The 27,956-nt window shown below is 46.3% G+C and overlaps 1 protein-coding gene across 1 annotated transcript in view; it reads left to right on the top strand.

Moving 5' to 3' along the window:
• The window catches only part of SH3RF2 (SH3 domain containing ring finger 2), a 117,625-nt gene that overhangs the window by 74,256 nt on the left and 15,413 nt on the right, over positions 1–27,956 (top strand). The window contains exon 5 of the mRNA XM_008050404.2: positions 27,761–27,852. Coding sequence (XP_008048595.1) covers positions 27,761–27,852 — 92 coding nt within the window. The remainder of the gene's footprint in view (positions 1–27,760; positions 27,853–27,956) is intronic.

The raw sequence follows: 27,956 nt of genomic DNA, 5'->3' as shown, positions 1-27,956 counted from the left end.
ATAAGTCCCTTTGTCCTTATCTTTCATAGGGGTCTCCCAACCCTGCTTTACAGTACTCGGTGCTACCATGAGAATGTTTTTTACTTAGTTAGCATATTTTTGTTGCCTTTGGACACCCTGTCAGTGCAAATTTATGTTTAATATTTTTAGCTAATCCTCCTCCTAAGGTAATTTACAGAGAGAAATTAATTCTATGTTTATATTCTTATGTTGATATCTCCCAATATAAATTTCTTTTATTTTTCAGTTTTCACTCAACAAATCCATACTCATAAGTGATGTTGTCAGAGGACTCTTGAACTAAGCACACACTCCCAGAGTTGCGGGTAGGAAAGGGAGCTATTCCACTTGATGTTCACCTGTCCCCTCAAGCTCCTCCGTTCCATGTCATGGGCGTCTGCCCCATCTCTGTTCCATGTCCTCAGTACCTGCCCCATGGCGCCTTTTATGGGGCCTGACAGGTGTTTGAAATATGTTTGTTAAATTTTCAAGAATATATCTCCTGGATGAAAATAGCCCCTTGTACTATTTTTATGTATGATCAGTTAATATCTTAGCAGGGGTTCACGGGCAGACGTCTGCAAGCAAAAAAAGGAACTAGAGGGCCCCTCCCCTGTTCTGCCAGCACTCCCTGGGAAAAGCACAGCCATGAGCCACCCAGAGAGGCCTTGTCACACAGAGACCACACAAGCCTTAGGCCCCGCTGTCTTCCCCATCCCCGCAGGGGGACTGTGGACGAACCAGTAGCCACGCTGAACTCCCGTTTCCCATCAGAAAATGGGAGCAATCCCTGCCTCACAAGTTTGTTGGGGAATATCAGAGAATGGAAAGTGCATGGAAAGTGCTTGGCTACCACTTTTATTGCTGTTCTTTTAACTTCTTTTGGCAGTCAACGTTTCTTAGCCATCAGTTGCTAGATTTTTCTTCAGACCCTATTCCTGTACATTTCGAGGGAACTTCTTATAATGGAAAATTGCAAACATATGTAAAAGTTGAAACAGTAGTATGATAAGCCCTCGTGGACACATTCCCTAGTCTCAGCGATCATCCACTTGTGAGCCCAGCTTATTTCAGATGCTGCCATCATTCACCTGCTGCTCACCAGGGTTATTTTAAGCAAAGTCCAGACAGTGTGTCACTTCATCCATAAACATTTCAGCAAGTGTCTCTTTAAAACTATTTTCAACATAATGCCGGGCGTGGTAGCTCATGCCTGTAATCCTAGCACTTTGGGAGACTGAGGTGGGAGGATTGCTTGAGTGAAGGAGTTTGAGACCACCTGGGCAGCATAGCAAGACCTTGTCTCTACAAAAACAAAATGTGAAAATTAGCCAGGTATGGTGGTGCATGCCTGAAGTCCCAGCTACATGGAAAGCTGAGAAGGGAGGATTGCTTGAGCCCAGGAGTTTAAGTTATAGTGAGCTGTGATTTGCCACTGCACTCTAACCTGGGTGATGGTGTGAGACCCCAACTCAAATATATATATATACTTTTTTCAACATAACCATAATTATCACAAATTTAAAACTGAGCAATAATCTCTTTAAAACATTAAATATTCAGCGCTCAAATTTTCATGGTTGCCTTACAAATGTTTTTTAGTGTTTATTTGTTCAAATGGAAACCAAATGAGTCCAACACCTTGCACTGGGTTAATATGTCTCTTGAATTTCTTTTGTTCTACACATCCTCCCTACCCCTTACCATGTATGTGTTAAGAAAACAGAGTAATGTGTCCTCTTGACTGATCAATGTTCTGGTTGTATCTTTGCAGCATTGCTTAACATGTTCTCTCCTCTGTACTTTCTGTAAACTGAGAGTTCGAACCAGAGTTGGTCATCTTCAGGTTCAATTTTTTAACAAGAATATTTCATATGTAGTGCTAAGTATTTATTTCTTTGGCTTTGTTTTGTTTAAGTGTATAATTCAATGGTTTTTAATATATTCACAGAGTTGAGCATTCATCACCATAGTCAATTGTATTTTTTACTTTATCTCTATAGATTCAGAGGGCACATGTATGGGTTTGTTACATGGATATATTGCATGATGGTGAGGTCTGGGCTGCCAGGTACTCATCATCCAGATAGTGAATGTTGTACTCAATAGGTAAATTTTCAACCCCCCTTTCTGAGGTCCTCAGTGTCTATTATTTCCTTGTATACCTGTGTTTAGCTACTACTTATAAGTGAGAACATCTGGCATTTTTTTTCCATTTCTGTGTTAATTTATTTAGGATCACAGTCTCCAGCTGCATCCATGGTGTTATGATTTTGTCTTTTTTATGGCTGTGTAGTATTCCATGGTGTATATGTACCACATCTACTTTATTCAGTTCACCATTGATAGACACTTAGGTTGATTCCATGACTTTGCTATTGTGAATAGTGCTGCAGTGAACATATGAGTGCAGGTATCTTTTTGATATAATAATCTATCCCTTTGGGTAGATATCCAGTAGTGGAATTGCTGGGTCAATGGTAGTTCTATTTTTAGATCTTTAAGAAACCTCCACACTGTTCTCCGTTGAGGTTGTACTAATTAACATTCCTACCAACAGACAAGTGTTCCCTTGTTTCCACATCCTCGTCAACATCTGTTTTTTTGTTTTTGTTTTTTACTTTTTAATAAGAGTCGTGGCCAGGCGCAGTGGCTCATGCCTATAATTACAACACTTTAGGATGCCAAGGGGTTTGAGCCTAGTCTAGGCAACTTGGCGAGACCTCGTCTCTACAATAAATCAAAAATTAGCCGGGCGTGGTAGCATGCGCCTGTAGTTCTAGCTACTTGGAAGACTGAGATAGAAGAATCATGTGAGCCCAGCAGGTTGAGGCTGCAGTGGCTGTGAGTGTGCCCCTGCACTCCAGCCTGGGTGACAGAGTGAGACTCCACTCAAGAAAAAAAAAAGAGCCATTCTGTGTTAACCATAGTCAATTTTAAACATTTTCATTACTTCAGAAAGAAACTTCACGTGTCTTGAACATCACCCCCAAACCCCACCCGTAGGTCACCACTAATTTATTTTCTGTCTCAATAGATTTGCCTATTCTGCACATCTACTGTAAGGGGGAGAACACAGTATTTGGTCCTTTGAAGCATGATGTTTCAAAATTCATACATATTGTGGCATTTATTAGTACTTCATTCCTTTTTGTGACCAAAAACATTCCATTGTATGGATAGACCACATTTTGTTTATTCACTCATCAGCTGATGGGCATTTGGGTTGTTTTTACTTTTGGCTATTAGAAATAATGCTGCTAAGAACATTGGAGTACAAGCTTTTGTTTTCATTTGACTATATACCTAGGAGCGGAATTGCCAGATCATATAGTAACTCTGTGTTCAACTGTTTGAGGGACTGGTCCTGATTTTCCAAAGTAATTGCACCCTTTTACATTCCTACCAACAGTACAGGTAGCTTCCAGTTTCTCCACATCTTCACCAATTCTTGTTTTACTATCTGTCTTTTTTTATTATAGTCATAGATGACTATAGTTAGTTGGTAGACATTTAGGTTGATTCTTGGACGTGATGTGTTATCTTATTGTGGTTTTGATTTGCATCTCCCTGCTGGTTAATAATGTTAAGCACCTGCTCATGTGTTTATTGGGCATGTTTTCTTTGGAGAACTATCTATTCATATTCTTTCCCCATTTAAAAAATTATTTCAGTAATTTTAGGGGTACAAGTGGTTTTGGTTACATGGATGCGTTGTATAGTGGCATATAAGTCAGAGGTGTAAGTGTACCTGTCATCCCCCGCTAGTATGCATTGTAACCAAGAGGTAATTTTTCATCCCTCACCTCGTTCCCATCCTTGCCTTTCAGAGTCTTCAATGTACATTATACCATTCTACATGCCCTTGCAGACCTATAGCTTAGCTCTCACTTATGAGTGAGAACATGAGGTATTTGGTTTTCTGTTCCTGGGTTACTTCACTTAGGATGATGGTCTCCAATTCCATTCAAGTTGCTGCAAAAAGACATTATTTTATTCTTTTTTATGGCTGAATAGTATTCCAAGATACACATACATAGCACATTTTCTTTATTGGTAGACATTTAGGTTGATTCTTGCAATTGTCCATTGTCCTGCTAGAAACACGCGAGTGCAGATGTCTTCTTTGTATAGCAAACTCTTTCCTTTGGGGAGATACCAAGTAGTATGATTGCTGGATCAAATCTAGGTCGACTTTTAGTTCTTTCTGAAATCTCCTGCTGATTTCCATAGAGATTGTACTAACTTACACTCCCATCAACAGTATATAAGCACTTCCTTTTCAATGTATTCATACCAACATCTATTTTTTTCTAATTATTTAGTAATGCCATTCTGACTAGTGTAAGGTGGCATCTCATTGTGGCTTTTAGCATGATGATTAATAATGTTCAGCACTTTTTCATATTTGTTGGATATTTGTATATCTTTTTTTCTTGTGTGTTTGTGTGTCAGTCTTATTCTGTTGCCCAGGTTGGAGTACAGTGGCACACTCACCGCCACCACAACCTCGACCTGCTGGGCTCAGGCGATTCTTCTGCTTCAGCCTTCCAAGTGGCTGGAACTATAGGCATGTACCACCATGCCTGGCTAATTTTTTTGATTTATTTTTAGAGACAAGGTCTCGCCATATTACCCAGGCTGGTCTTGAACCCGTGGGCTTAGACAATTCTCTCACCTCCGCCTCCCAAAGTATTGGGATTGCAGGCGTGAGCCACTGCGCCTGGCCTGTATATCTTCTTTTTGAGAGATGTCTCTTCATGTCTTTTGCCCACTTTTTTTATGGGATTTTTTTTTTCTTGCTCGTTTGTTTTAGTTATTTGTAGTCTCTGGATATTAGGGATTTACTAGATGTATAGTTAGCGAATATTTTCTCCCATTCTGCAGGTTGCCTATTTAATCTGTTGATTATTTATTTGCCCATTTTAATTGGATTGGCTTCTTATTATTGAGTTGTAAGGATTCTTTATGTATTTTAGAGTCAAGTCCCTTATCAGATATATGATTTGCAAATTTTTCTTTCATTCTGCGAGTCGCCTTTTCACTTTCTTGTGTCCTTTGAAACACAGAAGTTTTTAATGATTACGATATCCAGTCATCATATCTACTACTTTCTTTACTGCTTGTGCCTTTGTTGTTCTATCTAAGAAACCATTGCCAAATCCAAGCTCACCAAGATTTAGCCCTCCATTTTCTTCTAAGAGCTTTATAGTTTCAGCTCTTAGTTTTAGATTTTATGATCCAGCTGGAGTTAATGTTTGTACATGTTGTAAGGTAGGGATCCACATTCATTCACTTACATGTAAATATTCAGTTGTCCTAGCACCATTTATTGAAAAAGACTATTTTTTCCCCATTTTATTACCTTTACACTCTTGTTAAAAATTACTTCTTATTGCAATAAATCAAGAAGTACATAATGCCTGATTCCCTCTCTTTTTACATTAAAATGGATTCAGGTTAAGATGTCAGCCAGTTCCATCCATTTTATGGTCTCCGCTAGTGGTTCACCTAATGGTTTGAACATTATTTAATTTGAGGTTACAAAATGATAATGTTCCTAATCTATCATTCCTTCTGAATTTTTAAGCCAAAATTGTTCTACAGTATTGACTACTCCTCTCTAAGAGCTGATTGTGTAAGATGCTGCCTGTGAGTTTCATCTCTCTGTGATCTCCACACCCTTACACACCCTCAGCACTTACTGGGGAGTCCAAATCTCATGTCCTTAACCTAACACCTCTCTCTCCTTCTCTCTCTCTCTCCCTGTCTCTCTTTTCCTGGTGTGTTTGCCATCCTGAACCGCTGCCTCTTTTTCCACTGGCTGCTGCCAGCTAGACTGATCTTGATGGCCAATGCCTGTGCCATCTCCTTGTTTACATCCTACCGCCTCAAGCTGGCCTCCGTCCTGGCCAGCCCTTGTGTTCACTCTCTGGTGCCTCCTGAGGTCTGGTTCCCACACTTGGTCCAAGACCAGGAGAAGAGACCTGAATTTGTTCAGCCTGGAGAAGAAAAGGCTTCAGGGTTGATGGGGGTGGGTGACGACTTAATTTTTCCATACTCGGGTTGATATACCAGTTTTATGTCCCATGTTCTGAAGAGAAAAGGACATAAATCAAAACATGAGGGATGTGGGTAGGTACAATGAAAAATTTTTCCTCTCATGGAGGCTGTTAGAAACGAAATGCTGACAACACTGAAGGAGGCTGTGGTCTGTTGCTGTTGTTATGTTTGGTTTGGTTGTTGTTTTCCTGTCGAGGAAGGTGGCTTAGTATGAACAAAAGACTTTGAGTTAGACAAAGCTTCTTGTCACAGCATTGCCTCCTAATAACTAAATGACACTGAACTAAGTACCTCACCCTGTTGAGCCCGAGGGTTCTCATCAGCAGACTGGGATAGGTCCTGCCATGCAGGGTCTTTGCAAGGTTCTCAGTAACTAGAGATGTCTCCATGGCTGTTACCTTTCCCTTCTTTCCTCTAAGCAGAGCTTTGAGAATAGGTCATCATCTGTGTGATGGAGGTGAATCCTGACTTGAGGCAGGAAATGAGCTCAATGTCTTCTAAAATCTGGACCACCCTTCCAACCTTAATTCCCGGAGGTATACTTTTCACAGCCACTAGCAGATCATGGGGGAGGAAGTAGTTTTGTCTCATATGTAAGAAAATTGGCAGGAAAAGGGACTTCCTTAACAGACTCAGGATCTTCCCCCCAAATTAAATCAATCAATAAATTGCAGTTTGAACTGAGAGGCCTGGCATGGTGGCTTACACCTGTAATCACAGCACTTTGGGAGGCCAAGGCAGGAGGATGACTTGAACCCAGGAGTTTGAGGCTGTACCACTGCACTCCAGCCTGGGTGACAAAGCAAGACCTCATCTTAATCAATCAATCAATTAAAAATAGAACTAAGAGTCCCTGTAATGTATAATTGAATGCATCATCCTTGAGCCACGCATTCCTGGGCTTCCGTAACCATCATTTGCTCAAGAAAGGCAACAGACACATCCTCAGTGAGGCCTGAGAGAATGTAACCCTAGTGACCTGTCTGGGTTCCAGCTTTCCCACTTGCCAGGAGAAATGACAAACGGGCCCAGCAGAGGCTTCTGCGGCTGCATTAGTTAACAGCACACTCCGAGGACAGGTGTTGTTTCATTAATGACAGTCATTGTGATTCGTCCTGTCTTGCACTCAAGCACACATGTACATACACACAAGACCCATTTTCTTTCTGGCTAGTGCAGAGCTTTCTCAGCCCCAGCAGATGTTGGGTAGAGTTCTCCTCTGAGGCAAACAGCTTTTTAGCAATGAGCTTCTACACACAAACAGTACGGTGAGGAACTAGAAATATGGGCTTTGGGATCAGCCAGATCTGGGAGGGAACTCACACTGCCTCTTATGGAACAGTATAACCTTGGGCAGGACCCTTAATCTCTCTGGGTCTCAGTGTTTGTATCTGTACAATGGGACCGACAGTGGCAATTTTCATAACATGGCTGTGAGGATGAAGGGAGGCAATGCATGTGTGTGAGATCATGGCCAGGGTTTAGCAGCAGTAAATGGCTCCATAAATGTTCACTTTGTTATTATGACTGGGTCAAGCCAAGCAGCTATAACCATCTCCCCTCCCTGCTGCCACAGGGCTGGCCTGTCCAAACAGGCCCTGCAGAGAGTGAGATTCATCAGCCGCATACCTCAGAGGCATGATGTGTTGGAGCCTGCCTCGGAGCGCAAAGGCTTCCAAAGCCCCATGCGTCCTCCATGAGCATCGACAGTCCCCAGAGCAGGCAAGGAGTGCGACTTTTGGCTTGTACCTAGGGGGCTCCTGGGCAAGCACATTTGCTTAGTTCAGACCCTTAGCTGTGATCCCCCATGAACCCACACAAGGGAAGCCAAGAACGAATACAGGAAAAAGACTTTGGACAAAGAAGACCAGGATGGAGATTGAGGTCAGGCCAGCCACCTGGCCACCATTCTGTATGTGTACCTTTCAGCTTTTTCTGTGAACCCTATCCTCACCCGGTGAATGCCCAGAGCCGATAGCAGGTCCTAGTTGCTAAAGCCCCTCACAGCCTGTTGGTGACTAGCCAAGAGTTGTTGGATACCCACATGCACAGGCATTGAGCTGGGCACGAGTGCTACTGTGGACCAGAGGACGTGGTCCCTGCAGGCATGGAACCTGCATGCTAGCAGGGAGGACAAAAGCTAAGCAAAGTGTTCAAGTACTTAATGGCAGGATTGTAAGTGGGCAGTGTGCTGCGAGGTTCAAGGTTCAAGGACAGGGATGGCGGGCTCTGTTGTGGAAGGCCCCCCGGGGCTGGAAAGCTTCCTCGAGGACGTAATTTCAGGTGGAAAACTGGAGGGCAGTGGAAGTCAGACAGGAGGGAAGGAAGTGAGCCGAGGGCCTGCAAGCCGTTCTCCTCAGCCTCACAGCCCGGTCCCGCTCCAAAAGTTGCACCAGGAAGCACCAGCACTCCTGGGCACAGTGATGATGGCAGCGCTCAATCCAGCCCTGTCCAAACTCCCTGGGGTCCTTAGGGAAAAGCTTTCCCGGTTTCTGGTGACTAAAGCAGGTTCAGTAATTAACTTCACCTGCTTCCTTGATTCAGCATTTCTCCAATGAGAGGTTAAATGTTACATCATCGTTTTGCCCAATTAATCCTGACAGGTGTGCCGCTAAGGAGACCCAGCCCTGCCCAGGTGACAGAGGGAGCGGCTAGGCCTGCTCCTGAGACGTTCTAATGCGGACACTTCAGCTCCAGGGCCAGGCTCAGGGGATGTTGATCCCGAGGGTGCTGGGGCCTGTGACACACGTGCATACAGAATTCAGGGAAGGGACAGAAGGGAGGCAAAAGAAAGAGAAAAGTCATGTAACAGGGCACAGTCAGGGGACGAGGAGGAAATGTAGACATGTGGGCACAGAAGACCTCCGTGGTGAGTGTTCTTAGCATGGGCTCAGCCTTGCAGACCTCAGTCTCATCATCTTAAGGGGGAAAGTTCATAGCATTTTCTATATGGCCCGTTGGGATCGGAAGAGATGGTCCCACACAGAAGGGCTTCTCGGCCTCAGCACCGTCGGGGGCCAGGTGGTTCTCTTGCCGGGGCTGCCATGTGCTCTTGGGGGTTTTGGCAGCATCCCTGGTCTCTACCTGCTGATGCCCACAGCACCCACCACCCACTTGTGGCAACAAAGAGTGTCTCCAGGCATTGCCAAATGTTCTCCAGGGTCAGAGTGGCCTCCAGTGGAGGACAGCTGATACACGAGATGAGACACAGGGTCTGGCATGTAGTAAAAACAGAATGAATGGCAGCTAAGCCCAAGCTTGTGTGGTGGAAACCCCTCTTCAGAATAGCCACAGGAGACTGTGCTTCCCAAACATGTACTGAGAGTGTAGTACTCTGGGGGGGGGCCTGAAACTCTCCTCAGGTGAGATGGGTAGACTTGCCAGTACCCTGGCCCAGGAAATGTACCAGAAGAGACAGCAGTGCCTGACTGAAAGCTGTAGGGATCTGTGCATGGAGTGGATTGTCGGAACGGGGCCACTTCCCACTCCAGCTCAGCAGGAGGGGAACTCACTTGGTGACAGACCCTGTGCCACAGTCCAGTTTTGTTAGTAGATGCTACTGTTTCATTGTAGGTGGAGGCACTGAGACTCAGACAGGCTGAGTAACTCGCTCCAAGTTATTCAGCAAGCACATTTCTGGGTTTGGGTGAGAACCCAGGGCTGGCTTCCAACCCTCTGCTCTTCCTGCCCAACAGCAGGAGTGGGGCTCTCACGTGCTAACTCCGCCGTCCCCAGTGATGATTTAGAGGCGATTCTGGGGCAGCAGTCAGACCAGAGGGAAGGAATGAGGGATTGATCGGAATGTCTGCTGCGGCCCAGCAGTAGGAAGTGGGGCAAATGGGCCCTGTGTTTGCCCTCCCCTCGCAGGCCCATCCCCAGGCGCAGTGGGAAGGGATGAGGGACTGATGGGCCGTGTCGGCCATGGCCCAGCGGTAGGAATTGGGGCATATGGGCCCTGTGTTTGCCATCCCCACCCAGGCCTATAGCCAGGCTCAGTGGGAAGGAATGAGGGACTGATTGGTAACATCTGCCATGGCCCAGCAGTAGGAAATGGGGCACATGTGCCAGGTGTTTGCCAACCTACACAGGCCCATTATCTAAGACTCAGTGATTCCATCTCATCCTATTTGGCATTACCCGGGGGCTATGCTGAGCTTGGGGGGACTCCATCCCGGTTTGTTCAGCAATCCATTGTATGCTTTCTCCAGACGTAAGCCGAAAAGTCCTCCTTCTTCCTAAGTGGGAGTTTCTGCAGAGGGCACGGAAGGGGCATGTTCTTCTGTTACTTTCACGAGAAAACAAGAAAGGGGCCCCTATCACAACCCTTTGTCAATGCCTCAGGAATTTTATATTTGACGAATAACTATGTTTTAATTTTAAGAAAAGAAAACATACATAAGTAGAATACAAAAAAAAAAAGAGGAAAAGAGAAAATTGGAAGGAAATGGTCTATTTTCTTTCACTGAAAAAAACAAACACCTATTCCTTGTAGCTCATGCTTTAGGAGCTAATTCAATATCAGTCCTTCCTGCTCCCTTATTACTCCAGAACAATCAAGCACAGGTGCAAAGTTGCACAACTGGAACCATAATAAAAACCGCTTGCATATGCAAAGAATATTGCAAACATCAGTTTGTCTGTGTCCAAGACACCTCAGCCGGGGAAGCCCTGCTTTCTCACGCTGAGCCCTGAGTGTTAGCAACTCTGAGGACAGAAAGGGCAGAGTCAGACATGGGAACAGACTGTTCCCACTCACTGGGCTCCGCTCTGGCTGCCTGGCTACGCCTTCATGCCTTTCCCACCGCCTTCAACGCCTGGGCTGGCGCTGATGAGAGATGTCTTGTTGTCTCCTGCTTCCGTTCACACACGTGTGCCTGTCAACCTTCATTCAGCCAAGACTTATGAGGCCTATTATGTGCCGGGCCTGGGGTAAGCACTCGGGAGACAAACCCTAAGCAGCTCTGAACCAGGGATACACTGGGTCACAGAGAGAGTTCACCCCTGAATCATTCTCCTGCATTCATTTCAAGTGGGCAAGATGCTACAGAGAACACCTCTCCTTTATTTTCAGAGTCCTATTTCCCGAGCCTGGGATTAGGTCCTTGCTGGTCACCAGGGGAAGGACTACCCACTCCAAACTATTTCTGCTATTGGCACCTGGAAATTATCCACTGTTCAGTCATTTCTTTGCGTTAAAACAGGATTAGCAAACTATGGCCTATGGGCCAAATGTGCTCACTGCCTGTTTTCATATGGCCAGCAAGTTAAGAATGGTGCTTACCAATTTAAGTGGTAGGAGAGGGGGAGATGGAAAGAAGAATGAAACTCTCAGACATGAACATTATGTGAAATTCCGTTTTCAGTGTCTGGCAATAAAGTTTTCTTGAGACATAGCCATGCACAGTCTTTACATATTACCTGTGGCAGCTCCTTTTACACAAAATGGCAGTGTTAGGCAGTTGTGGCAGAGATCTTATGTGAAGCCTGAAAATTTGCAGGCTTCTGTGCTAAAACATTCCCCTCTCCCTTTAAATTGCAAACACCCTCTGGTCTAGCAGCTTCTGTGGCCCCTAAAGCCTTTGTGAGGATGAGTCCGTGTCTGGTCCCTTTGGGCCTAGGAGTGGGGGTTGGGGCTGGAGCATTGAATCCCTAGAGGGCAGGGCACCCACCCATCTGAATCCCCACAACGGTTGACCTGTGCCTCCAGGTAGACTTTTGTCACTAGCTACCTTACTATGGAATTTACCTAATTTCCTTATTGCCCCCAACTGCTTGAGGACAGAGTAGCTGGCAGTCCCCTTCCCCCTGCAGGATTAAGTGCAATTGAACCTGGCACAGAGACATGTTTAGTAAATGTGAGTTACGTGTGTGAGTGAGGAAGCGAGTGAAGTGCAGTGAACGTAGATGTGGCTATGTGTATGAGCCAATACACAGACGCAAGAGAACGAAGGGTTAACGTGATGCAGGGATTTGATGAAGGAAAGAAGATGTGAATGAGTACGTGAGTGAGGGAACTCTTGTAAGAATGAGGAATCAAATAAAGAAATGAGTATGTACATGAATGAAGAAAGGAGGGTGCCAGCGTGGGCGAGTGGCAAGTGAACACTGGCCCTGGGGTCTCTGCGGACTCCTCATTAAAGGGTAAGGGGTGTCAGTGCCACACTCTGCTGATCCCATTGTTCTGCCTTGCTTGCCTGTGAGCCCTGAGGATTTTGAACTTGGTCAACGTCCTCGCTCACTGAGGTTATCCCCACCCTTTAGTGCTTTGGCTCTGTCAGAAAAAAATCACCCGCATCCTAGATGTGAGAGGCCGGGCCGCCATGCCTTCAAGGCTGTGGCCTCCTGTATATGGAAAAAGATGTCTCTGGCTGGGGCATCCCCAGCCCCACCCCTCCCATGAGCCACAGGTACACAAGACCCACCCCATGCTGAGTGTCTACAGTGACACACATTCTGGGTGCAAGGGATGGGCATCGTATTGGTTTTGGATGAACTTCACAGTCAAGGTCATCCTAGCCAGGTAGGAAAGACATGGAATCAAAAACACCCCACCCAAAGCAGGTCCCGCCATCTATGTGTTTCCTGTGGTATGTGTTGTGGGAATCTTTTTCTTGGCGTGTGTGTGTGTGTGTGTGTGTGTGTGTGTGTGTGTGTGTGTGTGTGTGGTGGTGTTGTTGCTTTGCCTGAACACTCCCTAGAATAGAAGCTCTAAGAAGACAGAGTCAGGCTTGTGAAAAGCTCAGTAAATATTTGTTGAAAATTAGTGAAACATAGTCTGAAAAGGAAGTCAAGCAAACTACCCACTTGAACCAGCTCCCGAGATGCGGTTCCCACTCCCAGGTGGGCTGGGCCTAGAGCCACTGCCAAGCCCCTCCTGACCTCTGTTTCACCATTTCCCTATGCAAAGTTCAGCAGACTAATCTATATGATCTCAAAAGTCCCTTCAGCTCTCACTCACTGGGACTCTAAGGCCAGGGAAGGAGCTTCAGATTTTTTAAAGACTTCCATAGCTAATAGGAACCTGAACCCTCTGGCCACAAATCTTTAACAAAGAGTGGCTGTTCCATAGAAGACAGCCATTTCATCTGGCTAGTGACCAGGGGCAGGTGACACCATATGTGGCTGCAGGGACATCCAGATGCTGTCATTGTCCTCCCTTGGGATCTGCTGAGCCTCTGTTCAGAGTCTAAGCCCAGTCTGTGCCTTTTGAGAGCTGTAAAAGAGTGTCCAGAAAGTCCTTGTGCGAGAGAAGTGGCTGGGAAATCTCTTCTCGGGCATCTATGCAGAGTTCCCCAAAACCAGCAAACCCCTCCTGTGCCTCATGCTTACAGGTTCCAGCCCTCACTCTTCCTGCCCTCTGAACCCTTTGACCCTCACAGGCAGCACCCCTAGTCCTCCAAACGTACACCCTGCCTATGGTCTGTGAGGAGATGGCACTGAAATCACATGTGTGGCTTACCTGCTGGCTCTGTAACCTTGAGCAAATTACTGTGATGTGCTTCACTTTGACATTCTCATCTAAAAGATGGACGTGATGGTGACTATAATAGCACTTGGCCCTCTGGCTTGTTGTGGAGGTTGCATGGGATAAGAGTGCTTGGGAATGTGTGGCCCTCACAAGTGTTCTGCACAGACTGGCTCACATAGTGGTGGGCAGGATTTGGGAATCTGTTTTGGCTTCCTTGTCATATCTCACTGGGATCGCCCACTCCTTTGGGACAGGGACTGTGCTGCTTAGCCATTTTCCATCTTTTGCCTTGCCTCACCTAGAGTTCAGACACTTGGAGCACGTGTCAGTGGGCTGTACCAGACATTCCCAAATCACTGCTCTCCAGATGCTGCAGGGGTGTTCTTTGTCAAAATTCATGTATCCCTCCACCACGTGTATCCCAACTGTTTGGTATTATTCAATTCCTTTTTTTTTTTTTCTTTTTTTTTTAGTCAGAGTCTCAGTCTGCTGTCCAGGCTGGAGTGCAGTGGCACAATCACAGCTACCACAGCCTCGACCCATTGGGCTCAGGCGACACTTCTGCCTCAGCCTCCTGAGTATCTGGAATTGTACGCACGTACTACCACACCCAACTGATTTTTTTATTTGTGGTTATGATAGAGATGAGGTCTCGCCAAGTACTCGGGCTGGTCTCAAACTCCTGGGCTCAAGCAATCCTCTCACCTCCGCTTCCCAAAGTGTTGATATTACTGGTGTGGCTACCCAATTCTTCATACTAACAGAAGGAAGAATTGAGAGAAGGACTGTTTCTTCACATCTGTCCCAGATGGTTCAGACACTGGCCTTCCTAAAAGCAAATTCCTCACACATTTATTGAGTGTTTAGATATTGTTCTAAAAGCTGGGGATACAAACAAATTTACGTTTGTTCTAAGGCTGGGCCAAAATTAGGGATTTTCTGCTTCTAATGCAAGTGTATGTTTTTGCTAATGTTTTTGCACAATGAGATAAACATACCAGGACATCTGGAGACTGAGATTATCTGACTCTCCCTTTATTCCCCATCACATACAGTGCTCTAGAAGGTGAGAGGCAGCAGTTGTCCAAACTGCCTGGGCTCAGCCTGTGTCGTTCCCTCAGGGACTGGAGAAGCTGCAGAGGGCTTGCTTGAGAGCCCGACACTCTCCAGGCTCTGCAGGCTGGGCCTCCGGGCAGGGATGCTGGCCTCTGGGGGCAGCCAATCAAAACTGCTTGCATCTCATTTGAGATTGTGTGGGACCAGCTTCTCCTGATTTCTGCAGAATCATATGAAACTAGCAAGCAGGCCATACAGAAAGGGGCTTTGAGCAATGGCTTTGGGAACATGTATTCTTTTCATTTGTTGATCCCTGAGCCTGTCCTCTAGAAAGGATTCTTGGGTCCTAATGAGTTTTGCAGTCACCGTCTGTTAAACCCATGAGAAAGAATAGTTGTTCTACGACCAACCAGGTCTCCGCCTCAGTAGGGGTGTTTTCCCGAGGGTCTCCTGTAATAGTAATTCAAAAGAGGAAGGCAGACTTGCCCACAAGAAGGTATCAGGTAGTGCTCCCAGGCCCCAAGGTCTTAGAAACCAGACCCTGAGGTTTCTAAGAATGTAAACCCTTCATTGATGGAGGGGGCTCAACTGAAAAGAAACAGAGACAACTGCTTTAATAACGTAGGGGGTGGGGAGCAATTATTTTTCTCTCTTTTTAAAAAAAGTCCATTGTTGCTGCGCTACCCTTGGAGAAGCATTTAAAATAATAAAGAGACAACAAACACATGGCAAAAAGTAAACTTTTTTAAGATGCCAAGCTGAACTTGACGTTGTCCAGTTGCTTCTGGGCTCACTAAATTGTCTAGAAGGGATTTTTTTTTTAATTAGTTTTTCTTTCAGTCTGACTTCAGTTTGCTTCACCAGCCATCTCCCTTGAAGTGAGACCCTTAGACTTATGAAAATTGGCAGGTTCTTAAAGAAGAAACTTTTAAAGCTCACTCAAACCGGAGGAAGGCGTTTAGGACTAGGCAGTTAAATAACTTGCCCATGCTGTATGGTGAAAGAGTAGCAGGGTGGGGACCCACGCTCAGGGACACCTGAACTCAGAACTCAGTTATGCTGTGTCACCTCTTGGCTGCTTTGTCTTCCCCCACCCAGCTCTCCCTGTGAATCCATTTTCCTTAGTTCAGAAAATAACCTGCATCACCCGTCTCTCTACCATAAAAAGCCACGTTCCAAGGATTTAAGGTTTTTAATCTATGCAAGAGGTGGGCAGAGCATAGAAATTTCTAGATGAAGCCGGGGTCGGTGGCTCAGCCTGTAATCCCGTGCCTTTGGGAGGCTGAGGTGACTGGATTGCCTGAGTACGCAGGTTCAAGACCCGCTTGGGCAGGCGAGACCTCATCTCTACAATAAAATTAAAAAAAATTAGCCAGGCGTGGTAGCGCGCACCTGTAATTCCGGCTCCTCGGAAGGCTGAGGCGGAAGGATCGCCGGAGCCCAGCAGGTCGAGGCTGCGGTGACCGGGAGCGGCCACTGCACTCCAGTCTGGGCGACGGAGTAAGACTCCAACTCAAAAAAAAAGAAATTTCTAGATGTTCCAAGACCACCCATCTTTGGTAGACTTTTGTCTGGAAAGTGTGAGGGCAGGAGCCAGGTGTAGAGTGGATGGTAGATTGGACACTGTTTCCACCCTTTATGAGCACAGGGGCCTGGTCACTGAGCCTCAGGACCCAGCCCGGAGCTTGGTGCCTAGTAGATGCTTAACCGGCATCTTCTGTGAGTAACTGCCATGAGAGACCCATAGCAGACTTAAGAGGAACTTAGTGTATTTATATTTTTATAGCTTTTAATGAGGCCCAGTAAGAGGATTTGACTATAATTATCACCAAACAGTTACCTCTTCGATTGGCCAGTGATGGCGAGGAGGACAGGAGTTCTAGTTAAGGCTTCTGTGATCTTGACTTTTCCAAAAGCCCTCCCAGTCCCTATCCCCTCAGGCTCTGCCTCAGCGCCCCAGCCCCGTTTTGCAGGCTGCTGGCCCTTGGGCCCTTCTACTCATGAGGCAGAAAATGGCATGGGAGTGGCAGGGCAGGAAATGTTCTATGCCCAACCGAAGGACCCAGCTTAGGGAAGAAGATTTTGTCTTTGTGGCTTAAAGAGTGTGTTGCATTTTCTGATGTTTCCCAGAAGCCAGTGTTGGCATGGCTATAGAGGCCAAAGCCCACCCTTCACTGTTAGCTTCAGGATGCATGAGAAGAGCCCTACCTGGTCACAGGGAAAAAAAACTCCTAAACACATGTCCCCCATGCACGGGGTCAGCCACCCATCACTGGGTCTTTCTCAAAGGAAATCTGGGGTATAGTGGCTGGTGCCCAGGTCTAGAGAATGGACCTTTCGTTTTCTTTTTTTTTTGAGTCAGAGTCTCACTTGGTCGCCCAGGCTAGAATGCAATGGCACGCTCACAGCCACCCCAGCATCGACCTGCTGGGTGCCGGCGATTCCTCCACCTCAGCCTTCCAAGTAGCTGGAACTCCAGGCATGTGCTGCCACGCCCAGCTAATTTTTTACTTATTGTAGAGACGAGGTCTCACCAAGTTGCCCGGGCTGGTCTCGAACCTGTGAGCTCAGGCAACCTGTTCGCCTCAGCCTCCCAGAGTGCTGGGATTATAGGCTGAGCCACCGAGCCCAGCCCGACCTTTTTTTTTTTTTTGAGTCGAGGAGTCAGGGTCTCACTCTGTTGCCCAGGCTGGAGGGCAGTAGTGGCGTGATCACGACTCACCACAGCCTTGACCTCCTGGGCCTTTCCTTCTTAAATCCAGTCCTGGCCAGGAGCAGTGGCTCATGCCTATAATCCCAGCACTTTAGGAGGCTGAGTCAGGTAGATTGCTTGAGCCCAGGAACTCGAGACCAGCCTGGACAACATAGTGAGACCTTGTCTCTACAAAAGATTAGCTGGTGTGGTAGCACACATCTGTAGTGTCAACTACTCCAGAGGCTGGGGCAAGAGGATTGCCTGAGCCCAGGAGGTCAAAGCCGCAGTGCGCTGTGATCCATGCCCGTACACCCCATCCTGGACAACAGGGCGAGACTCTGACTCATTAAAAAAACAAAAACAGATCCACTAGTCCTGAGAAAGTCCTGTGGCCTGCTTTTCTTCCCACACATCTGCCTCATATGACACTCCATCTCATAATCGTGACCATGATAACCACTTATTGGGTACTTCATATGAGCCAGACATTATGCAAAGCATTTCGTGTACACATTCTGACTGAATTGTCACAAGAACCTCATGAGGTCGCCACTATTATTGCCCCCTTTCGTAGATAAGGAAACTGAGGCTTAGAGGAATTATGTCTGAGCTGCATACAGCCAACAAGTTGTAATGCTATAACTCAAGCCCAAGTTAGACAGCCCCAGAGTCCATTCTCTTAGCTGTGGCTCTGTAGCACCTCTAGGAGCTAGGAAAGTCCATCTCTCACAGGGATTCTCTTGAGTAAGGCAGTGGGACTCCGAGTTAGTCCTTGAAGGACTCAGGATGGCAGCCTGGGGTCCATGGCAGCCGGGACTCTCCCAGCCCCTGTACAAAGACCCCAGTATCAGCTTTTCTCCCCAGGAGAGATTGCCAGGCAGAGGCTCCCGCAACACTTTTCTTCCAAGAGCAAAGTAGGAATAAAAGGAAACTGCCTTAACGTGATTAATTGAATCTATCTAAAAGCTATAGCAAACATCATACCTAATGGTGGCATGTCAAAAGCATTTCCTTTCAGATTAGAAAAAGGAACAGAATACCTGTTAACATGCTTCTGCTCACACTATCCCGGGCAGTCTTTCCAGCACAGTAAGGCAGAAAAAAGAAGAAAGAGGTTAAGCATTTGAATGGGAGAAACATAACTGTTATTATTTGCAGATGATATTATTGTCCATTTAGAGAACTCAAAAGAACTTAGAAAAAAATGTAATGGGAATAAACATGAGTTTATCAAGGTTACTGGATACAGATCAAAATAAGAAAGTCAATTGTATTTCTGTACACTGAAAAGAAAATAGAAAAATGGTTTTTAAAGAACATGCCATTTACAACTGCAACTAAACTGTTTAAGTCCCTTGGAATAAATCCAGCAAAAGATATGCAAGCCCCTTATCGAAAAAATTTATAAAACTGTATTGAAAGCTATTAAAGAGGACCTAAAATAAATGGAGAATTATGCAATGCTCTTGGATAGGATTCAATATCTTCAAATGTTGATTCTTCCCAAAGTTATCCATAACATCAAATCCCAAAGGGTTTGTTTGCTTGTTTGTTTTTATGCAACTCAAAAAATGATTCTGAAATTCAAGTGGAAGAAGAAAAAGTCAAGAGAGCCAAGATACTTCTAACAAAGAAGACAGGAGTTGGTTTGGGTGAGACTTACCCAATCAGATGCCAACTTTTATTTTAGAACTATGGTAATTAAGATGGCATGGATTTAGCATAGAGATTCTATTAAACCAGTGAGATGTCCCGGAAAACCTAGAAACAGACACTGCATGGAGATTTGATTGATGACAGAGCTGGCATTGCAGATCAGAAGGGAAGGATGAAGTATGGTGCTGGGTTAACTGGGCATCCATGTGGAAGAGGTGAAATGGGATTCCATCCTTGTCAAAAATCAATTCCAGATGGATTAAAGACTTAAATGTGAAAGGCAAAGCTATAACATTTTTAGAAGACAGTGTAGAAGTATATCTGTATTACCTTGAGGGGAAAAAAGTCTTGTTCAAGATTGTTTAAAAGTGTGATCCATAAGGGACTCGATTGTGAATTTGACTGTATTAATAATTAGAACTTCAGTTCATCAAAAGACACCACAGAGTAAAATTATAAACTACAAAGTAGTCCAAAATATTAGGACTCCATAACTTAATAAGAAAATAGTAAATAACCCAACAGGGAAGAGAGAGACAATAGACATGAACAGTCATTTCATAGAACAAGAATTGCCCATAAGCATTTGAAAAAAATTTTTAAAGTCTCAGGCTCACTGGTACTTAAATTAATTGAAAACCACAAGGAGATAGCATTTCCCATCCACCAGATACGCTGGTATGAAAAAGCTGGGCCTCATACATACTGGCAAGGTCAAGGGGTAATAGGAAATGTCATTCACCGCTTGTGGAAGTGTAAATTGTTACAGCCACACTGGGGAGCAGTTTGTTATTATCTAATAAAACTGAACAGGCTCATACCCTCCGGCCCGTTGATTCCACTCCTAGATGTATATCCTGGAGAAACTCTCGTACATGTGCACATGTACGTGGACAAATACTCACAGAAACATTATTCAAAACAGCCCCAAACTGAAAACTGCCCACATGACACGTTGATGACAGAATGGCTAAAAGGTGGCCTAGTCATACAATGAAATTCAAGACGGCAGTGAAAATTAGCCACAAATATTCATGGAACTTAGTGTAAAGCCAAAGATGCAGGTCACAGAATACACACACTGTGAGTGCACTCATACAGTGCTCAGAAACAGGCAAAACTAAACAACATTTTGTTTAGGGAAGTATGCCAAGGTAGTTAAAAAAAAAAACTACATGAAAAAAGCATTGGAATGAGTAACAAATGTTAGTTAGCGTTGCAGTTACCTGGAGGAGGAAAGAGGTTTGGTTATAGAGGAGTATGCAGAGGGCCACTAAATATTCAGTTTCTAATTTTATTCTATTTCTTTTTTTTTTTTTTGAGTTGGAGTCTCACTCTGTCGCCCAGACTGGAGTGCAGTGGCCACTCCCAGCCACCGCAGCCTCGAGCTGACGGGCTCCGGCGATCCTTCCGCCTCAGCCTTCCAAGTAGCCGGAACTACAGGCGCGCGCTACCACGCCCGGCTGATGTTTTGATTTATTGTAGAGATGAGGTCTCACTGCCCAGGCGGGTCTCGAACCCGCAGGCTTAGGCAATCCACTCACCTCAGCCTCCAAAGGCACGGGATTACAGGCTGAGCCAGCGAGCCCAGTTTATTCTATTTCTTAAATTGAGTACTAGATGTAGAGGTATCTGTTTTATTATTCCTCTTTAAGTGACACGTAATAGTAAAGGCACTTATCTGTATGCATAATGTACTTATAATTTTAGAATTTGATAACAAAGGAAAATAACAGTTAGACCAAAAGTGGGAAGTAATGGGGGAAGGGGAGATGCAAAAGTTAGGAGTGACAGAAACAGTGTGGCCTCAGAAAGACCCCACAGAAGTGGGGGGGGGTTGGGGAGTAGAGGGAGCTGGATAGGAAAGCAGGGACTGAATCCCAGAGGGACTTCCAAGTTTCGACTGTCCCCTGGAAGCCATCAGCGTCAATGTAGCAGCCTTCACAGCGTTGTGCATTATCCCCCTGCTGACCTAGGTGTGTGCTTTAGAAAAGAAAATGTTTGCAATGGGGCCTGCTGTCAGCTCATAAATGAGTTCTTTTTCTCAGACAGAATTCTGACTCTCAGAACCAATGACGAATGCTGACTGGCTACTCCTTGCTTGGCAGGATCAGGGAGGTTTGCGGGCAGGGCTGGCTCTGACAGCAACGGGGCAGGGCCGGTGGCCTGGCAGCCTCAGGTCTGCCAGAGAAAGGAAAAGAAAACAAGCACAGGCCAGGCTCGGTGGCTCAGCCTGTAATCCCGTGCCTTTGGAGGCTGAGGTAAGTGGATTGCCTGAGCCCGTGGGTTCGAGACCCGCCTGGGCAGCGAGACCTCATCTCTACAATAAATCAAAAAATCAGCCGGGCGTGGTAGCGCATGCCTGTAATTCCAGCTACTCGGAAGGCTGAGGCGGAAGGATCGCCGGAGCCCAGCAGGTCAAGGCTGCGGCGGCCGGGAGCGGCCACTGCACTCCAGTCTGGGCGACAGAGTGAGACTCCAACTCAAAAAAAAAAAAATAGAAAACAAGCACAAGCAACTTAATCTTCTGCCTGCCCTCAGATCTACTCCAAATCACAGGGGGCTCTCAGCGGGGACAATGGTTCTCATCTCTGAGAGTGTCAATGACACAACATTGAATCTGGACACGTGGCTGTTTGGGGAGGCACACACATGCCAAATATATATGATCCCTGCACCACACTGAGTTCTGGAGATGCTGCAGGTTGACCCTGATGTTGTACAGAAAGGACTCTGAGCCCAGGGTCCTTACTTCTGGTGCCAAGTTGACTGCCCATTTGCTGACCTCTTCTGGAAATACATGAAATATTTTGTCTCAGTTTCCTCATCTGTAAAAATGGGGGTAATGATCATGGGGGTCCATGTATAAATTAGCACTGGAGTCACAGCCTGTGAGAGTGAAACAGCCCTTGAGGTCAAGGCAAGCCTCTCCTGCCAGCTCCCAGAACACCCTGAGCTTCCACCGGTCCGATGCACCATGCTTATATTTATACAGGTTGAACCGCCTTCCCCGTGGGCCTCGTGAGTTCCACAGGGGAACGGGGCCCTGTGTGTCCTGCTTGTCACGGGGGAACCCCCAGGGCTTCGCACAGTGTCAGTAAGGCTCACACACTGCAATTACTGAATGTGGCTCATAAGTCCTGTCGAATCTATGGAGGGAAGTAAGCTTTTAACTTTATAAAGTCAACTCCAGATGGCTCATAGTGGTGGGTTCAGAAACTACCAGTCATGGCTCATTCTCTCCTTCTGAAATACAACCCCTTTCCCAACACTGCAGGGACACTCTGCTGCTTCCGGGCCCTTGTTGGCTCCCAGGAGTTCCAAGAAAGAACCATAACTGACTCTGGAGTGGTTCACTCCCGACGGGGGAAGACACCATGCCCACCAAGTTGCCACAGGGCAAGGGCCCTGCAGGAAATAGCTGAGTGCCATCACATGGGTCGGTGGGAGGGTGGCAGACTTGCCTTCTGGGAAGCTGGGGAGGCTTTCCTCCGGAAGAGAGGAGCGAGGTAGCTACAGATGCTTGTCTCCATCCCCCACCACATTCTTGGGTCTTGCTCTCAATTTAAAACCTGGCTAGGCTGTACCATACAAGGAGGTGTCCTGCCTATCCCATCCCCACCCTACAGAGCAGCTAATCTCTTGACAGATCAGAATAAGTAATATTTATCGAGCATTTACAGCGTGCCAGGCCCTGGGCTGAGTAATTTGCACAGTTTATTCTATTTAATCCTCTTAACTCTGAAACACCATCATTGCCCCATTTTACAGATTTTAAGGAAATGGAGGATTCACAGGATTCAGTCACTTGCCCAAGGTCCTGGGAAATGGTGGACATGGGCTGAGTTCTAAGGTGGGCCGCCTCTCCCCATTCCTGACAGGAGCTGCGTTCCCTGTGCCCATGTGGCTGAAAGTGCAGGGCCCGGCTGGGTGTTCCAGCAACTCTGTGCCAGGCTCCTGCCCTCCTCCCCCTCACTGAACACCTAAAATCTGGACACACCCTGAGGCCACACGGCTGATAAAGACTTCTCTTTAATGAGTCATTTCCTTCAAAGGGGAGGGAAACATGCATCGAGATTTTAGAGAAATACCTACCCCTCCCTCGCACCCATACTCCCTGATCTCGCTCAGGTCTCTGAACCCCAAGGCCGGGAAGCATCCATGGCTGGAGACCCTCCCGCCCAGCCTCACAAATGCCCTGTGGCACAGGCACCTGAGGTCCCAGGGACCTCAGGAAAGGAGCCGCTCACCAGGCCGTTCACTCAAAAAGTCTGGCCTCCCAGCTCCCATCCAGTGACAGGAGCAGACCTGCCTCCCCAGAAGCTGGCCATCCAGCTGCTTGTCTGCACTCACGGGGTGGCGCCTTCCTTTTTGTCTTGTTCTGCCTGTCCTCCTTCCCACCTGGTTTCTCTTCCCTGCCTTTATCGGCCTTATTCTGTTTCCTATCCAATCATTCACTCACTCCTTTTCACCCTTGCCTTTCTGAGGAAGGCTCTGATCTATGAGTTCCCACGCCTGGTCCTCCTCCTCTTCAGGCAGCCCCTGCCATGAAATCCACTTGCTGGCTGCCCATTGTGCAGCTAAGCCACCCCTTCCCTGGCCAGCTCCAGAGCAAGAACTGAGTCAAGCAAAGGCCTCCGGGATATCTCCTGCCACTAGAAATGAATTCGTATTTGGTTTTCCGAGACAGCTTTACTGAGGTGTAATTACATGTAATAAACTTTAACCATTTTAAGTATACAACGACTTTTGGCAAATGTCTACAGCATGTAATCACCACAAAATCAAGCTCTAGAATATTTGCATCACCTCTAACGTTTTTCCATGTGCCCCTTGGCCATCAGTCCTCTCCCCACCCCTGGTTCTTGACTACCCCGATCTGTTTCCTGTTACAGCAGTTCTGGTTTTTGTTTTTGTTTTGGAATTTCATATAAATGGCATCTTCTCCGGTGGGGCCTTTTGTGTCCTGTATCTCTTACTTAGGATGATGTTAGACTCCCCCCATGGTGTCACAAATATTGCTGAGGAGTATACCATTGAGGTTACACCGCAGCTTACTTGTTGGTTCACCCATTGGTTAGTATTTGGGTTGTTTCTAGTCTGGGGCTAAAATGAATAAAGCTGCTGTAAACATCCATGTACAAGTCCTTGTGTGGACGTATTTTTCATTGTTCTTAGGTAAATACTTGTGAGTATGATTGTTGAGTAGTGTGGAAGGTGTGCGTTAACTCTGTAAGAAATGACCAACTTTGGGGGGAGGGAGATGGGATTAACAGTAGCAAATATCTGTCTGGGAACAGGGAAACACCCCATATCAACAGGGTGCCTGAATGAAACGCAATTGTATACCTAACCCTTAACTGTACCCCACAATTTCATAATAAAAAAATCAATAAATAATTAAAAAAAAAAGAAATGACCAACCTGTTTTCCAACGTGGTGGTACCCATTCCCATCAGGACTGTGTGAGGGGTCTAGGTGCAACCACATTCTCACCAACACTTGGTGTGGGTGGTCTTTTTAGTTTTAGCTATTCTCAGAGGTGTGTAGTGGTATCTCATGGTGGTTTTATTTACATTTCCTGTTGATTATTGATGTTGAGCATCTTTTCTTCTTTGATGGTATCTGTTGCCCATTTTTATGGGGTTGTTTTGCAATCTGTTTTTAATCTCCCTCTTTTCCTTTCTCCTTCAGTTCCTCTGGACCTTTCTCCCATGGTATATCTGTTTCAGTTCTACCCTGTGCAATTCTCAGGATCTTCCACATCTCACCCTCCCCACTTTCTCCTTCTTCCTCCTTCTTCCTCCTCATGATCTCCAGAACACCTGAAAACCGGAGAATCTGACATCCTTTCCCATTCCATATTAGAAATAATCCCATCACACGCCCACAGACTTCTGTCCTGCCCGGATCAGTGTTCCAAACAGAGGCAAAGACGCCCTCCACAGGTGACAGCCCAGAGGAGTCAAAAGGCAGAGCCTGGCATTGTGAAAAGACGCCTTTGCATTCTGGCTCTCCTTTGCCCTAAATGATCAATGGTGTTTATGGACAGAAGTGCCTTTTCCTCACAAACAACATTGGAGAGCCAGTTGTGTTCAGTGAAGTCCTTCCTGTTTAGTGGTCCAGCAGCCTCCACAAACATAAAATTAGTTTTTCACATAACAAGGCTCCCTCTGGGTACGTCTCCCCAGGGAAGGAGCAACCCAGGCCAAAGCCTTTCCATGTCTATTTCAGGGCACCAGTGTGGGTATTTGATAGTAAAGCTCAGAACACACTGTACACAGTGTTAGGGTACCTTAGGTGGGTGATTGTTGAATGGATTCTTTTTTTAATTCTTTATTGAGATTTAATTCAACTACCATACAATTCACCCACTAAAAGTGTACAATCGTTGGGTTTTAGTATATTCACAGATGTGCAGTCACTACCACCACCATTTTAGAACATTTGATTATTTCAAAGAGACACTGCACCCTCTGTCACCCCATAATCTCCTACCCACCTCCTCTCCCCGCCAGGAATTCTAGGATACTCCTGGAAACCACTGATATTCTCTCTATCTCTATAGATTTACCTGTTCTGGACATTTCATGTAAATGGAATCAAACGATATGTGGTCTTTGTGTCTGGCTTCTTTCACTTGATATGGTTTCAAGGTTCACCATGTTCTTTGATGCATCAATACTTCATTGCTTCTTAGGACTGAAAACTGTTTCCATTGTGTGGATACACCATATTTCGTTTATCCATTCTTTAGTTGACAGACATTTGACTATTGTGAATGATGCTGCTGTCAGCATTTATGTATAGGTTTTGGTGTGAACATATGTTTCTACTTCCCTTAGTTATATGCTAGAAGTGAACTTACTGGGTCACAAGGTCATTCTATCATTCTAGGAACTGCCAGGCTATTTTCGAAAGGGGCTGCACTATTTTACATTCCAACCAGCAATGTATGAGAGTTTCAGTTTTTCTACCTCCTCGTCAACACTTCTTATTATCTGACTAAAATGAATTTTTTAATTCTAACTAGGTCCTTGAAATGTCACAAATATACACACAACCACATCTAAACAATCGTTGACACAGACACACACACACAAAACTACATAGCTGTGCATACCTATACACACCTCTAGCGTTCACATGCATACACAGAGAATCTCACACAGATATTTAGTCATGTATGCAGTTGCACATACAATTTAGTCATGTATACAGTTGCACACACAATCACATGCAGCATACACACACATCAATCCACAGACCACATGTGTGAACACAATTTGACATGCAGTGGATCAATGCCATTACATATGTACATACAGTTGCTGTGGGTTCTGAGCAAACACACACATGTGCACACAGAACCTGAGATACATGTGCTTAGTAATGCATTCATGCCCACACAAATACAAACAGTAGTTGTACCCACAAAAGCACAGTCCTGGCACACACCACAGTTGCATCACGTATGAGAACAGAGAATAGGTTTACTCTCGATGGCAGAGAGATGGCTGAGGTTTCATGAGTCTTGGTGCGATAGGAAGGAAGACCTTTTCATTCATTCCTTCATTCACTTGATCTTTAAGCTGTGAGTACATACTGAGCACACAGAGATGCATTGATGAACAGGACTGACGTAGTCCCTGCCCTCTTAGAATTTGCAGTCTAGGAGGTAGATCATCCATAAATAAGGGAACAACCACAATTGGTGCCATGTGCCAAGAAGGAAATAGTCAAAGCCATGTGTTAGACAAATGGCAGCTCCTAGGATGGGAGGCAGCTTCCAGGAGCTTTTATTGTTGTTCCCTCTTTCATCCTGGAAAAGTGAAAGGGATTCAGACTCATCTGCAGTCACTGGACAAGCTGCTGTGTGTGTGTGTGTGTGTGTGTGTGTGTGTGTGTACTAGCAATAGTTAATGAGAGTGTGGGCTTGGAACCTGGAATACTGGTTTTTTGTTTTTTTGGTTTTATTTTTTTGAGTTGGAGTCTCACTCTGTCGCCCAGACTGGAGTGCAGTGGCCGCTTCCGGCCACCGCAGCCTCGACCTGCTGGGCTCCGGCGATCCTTCTCCCTCAGTCTTCCAAGTAGCCGGAATTACAGGCACACGCTACCACGCCCGGCTGATTTTTTGATTTATTGTAGAGATGAGGTCTCGCTGCCCAGGCGGGTCTCGAACCCGCGGGCTCAGGCAATCCACTCACCTCAGCCTCCCAAAGGCGCGGGATTACAGGCTGAGCCACCGAGCCCGGCTGGAATACTGGCTTTTAATTTTCTTTGTTTTGCGCTGCTTGGGTGACCTTTCTTTCCTCTGTGTCTCAGTTTCTCATCCAAAAATGGGAATTATAGTAGTGCCTTGAATAAGGATTAACTTAACTGATACTCATAAAGCACTGAAAACTGCCTGGCAAGTGTTGAGTTCTGAATCAATATCAGCTGTCGTGTCACTTTCCGAGACAGGTCTTTGTAGAGGGAGGTGAGTACCCGGAGACAGGTGGGGCGGGCGAGGGATGGGCGGAGGAGCAGGCAGGGCCCCAGGACTGTGCATGGGCCAGCGCTTCATCCTCCGCAGTGTGTGAGCGGCTTTCTGGAATGCGGCCCTGGCCTGCCGCCCCGGCAGGCCGTAAACCAGTTTGACCTCCCGCTGCCAGGCCCACAAGCCGCAAGCCACAGAGAGGACGCGCAGTGTAGGCTCTAGGCATGGCTCTGCGTTCAGCTGTGTCAGGCCTTTGCGGAGAACTCGGTCTGCTGCGGTGGTGCCTAGCTGTGACAATCCCTGAGTCCACTTGGCTGACTTTTCTGCCTGTGTGTCTGTGCAGGTCAGCGCTCTCCACCCTGTACCTGCCTCCCCAGGACATTCCACGGCCATGGTCAGTGTGTCCGGCTCCCAGCAACACCTCCCAGCAAACATGTGAGTACAGGGCTCAGTCCCGCACAGGGGGCAGCTCCCCACCACAGGGGATAAAGCCTCACCACTCAGAAACCATCCCATCCCAAGAGACAGCGTGTGCCTCC

This window comes from Carlito syrichta, unplaced genomic scaffold (assembly GCF_000164805.1).
Source record: "Carlito syrichta isolate Samal-C Ts95f unplaced genomic scaffold, Tarsius_syrichta-2.0.1 Scaffold59884, whole genome shotgun sequence".
NCBI lineage: Eukaryota > Metazoa > Chordata > Mammalia > Primates > Tarsiidae > Carlito > Carlito syrichta.
The sequence above is the reverse complement of the archived record's forward strand: the minus strand, read 5'-3'. Positions and strand labels throughout refer to the sequence as shown.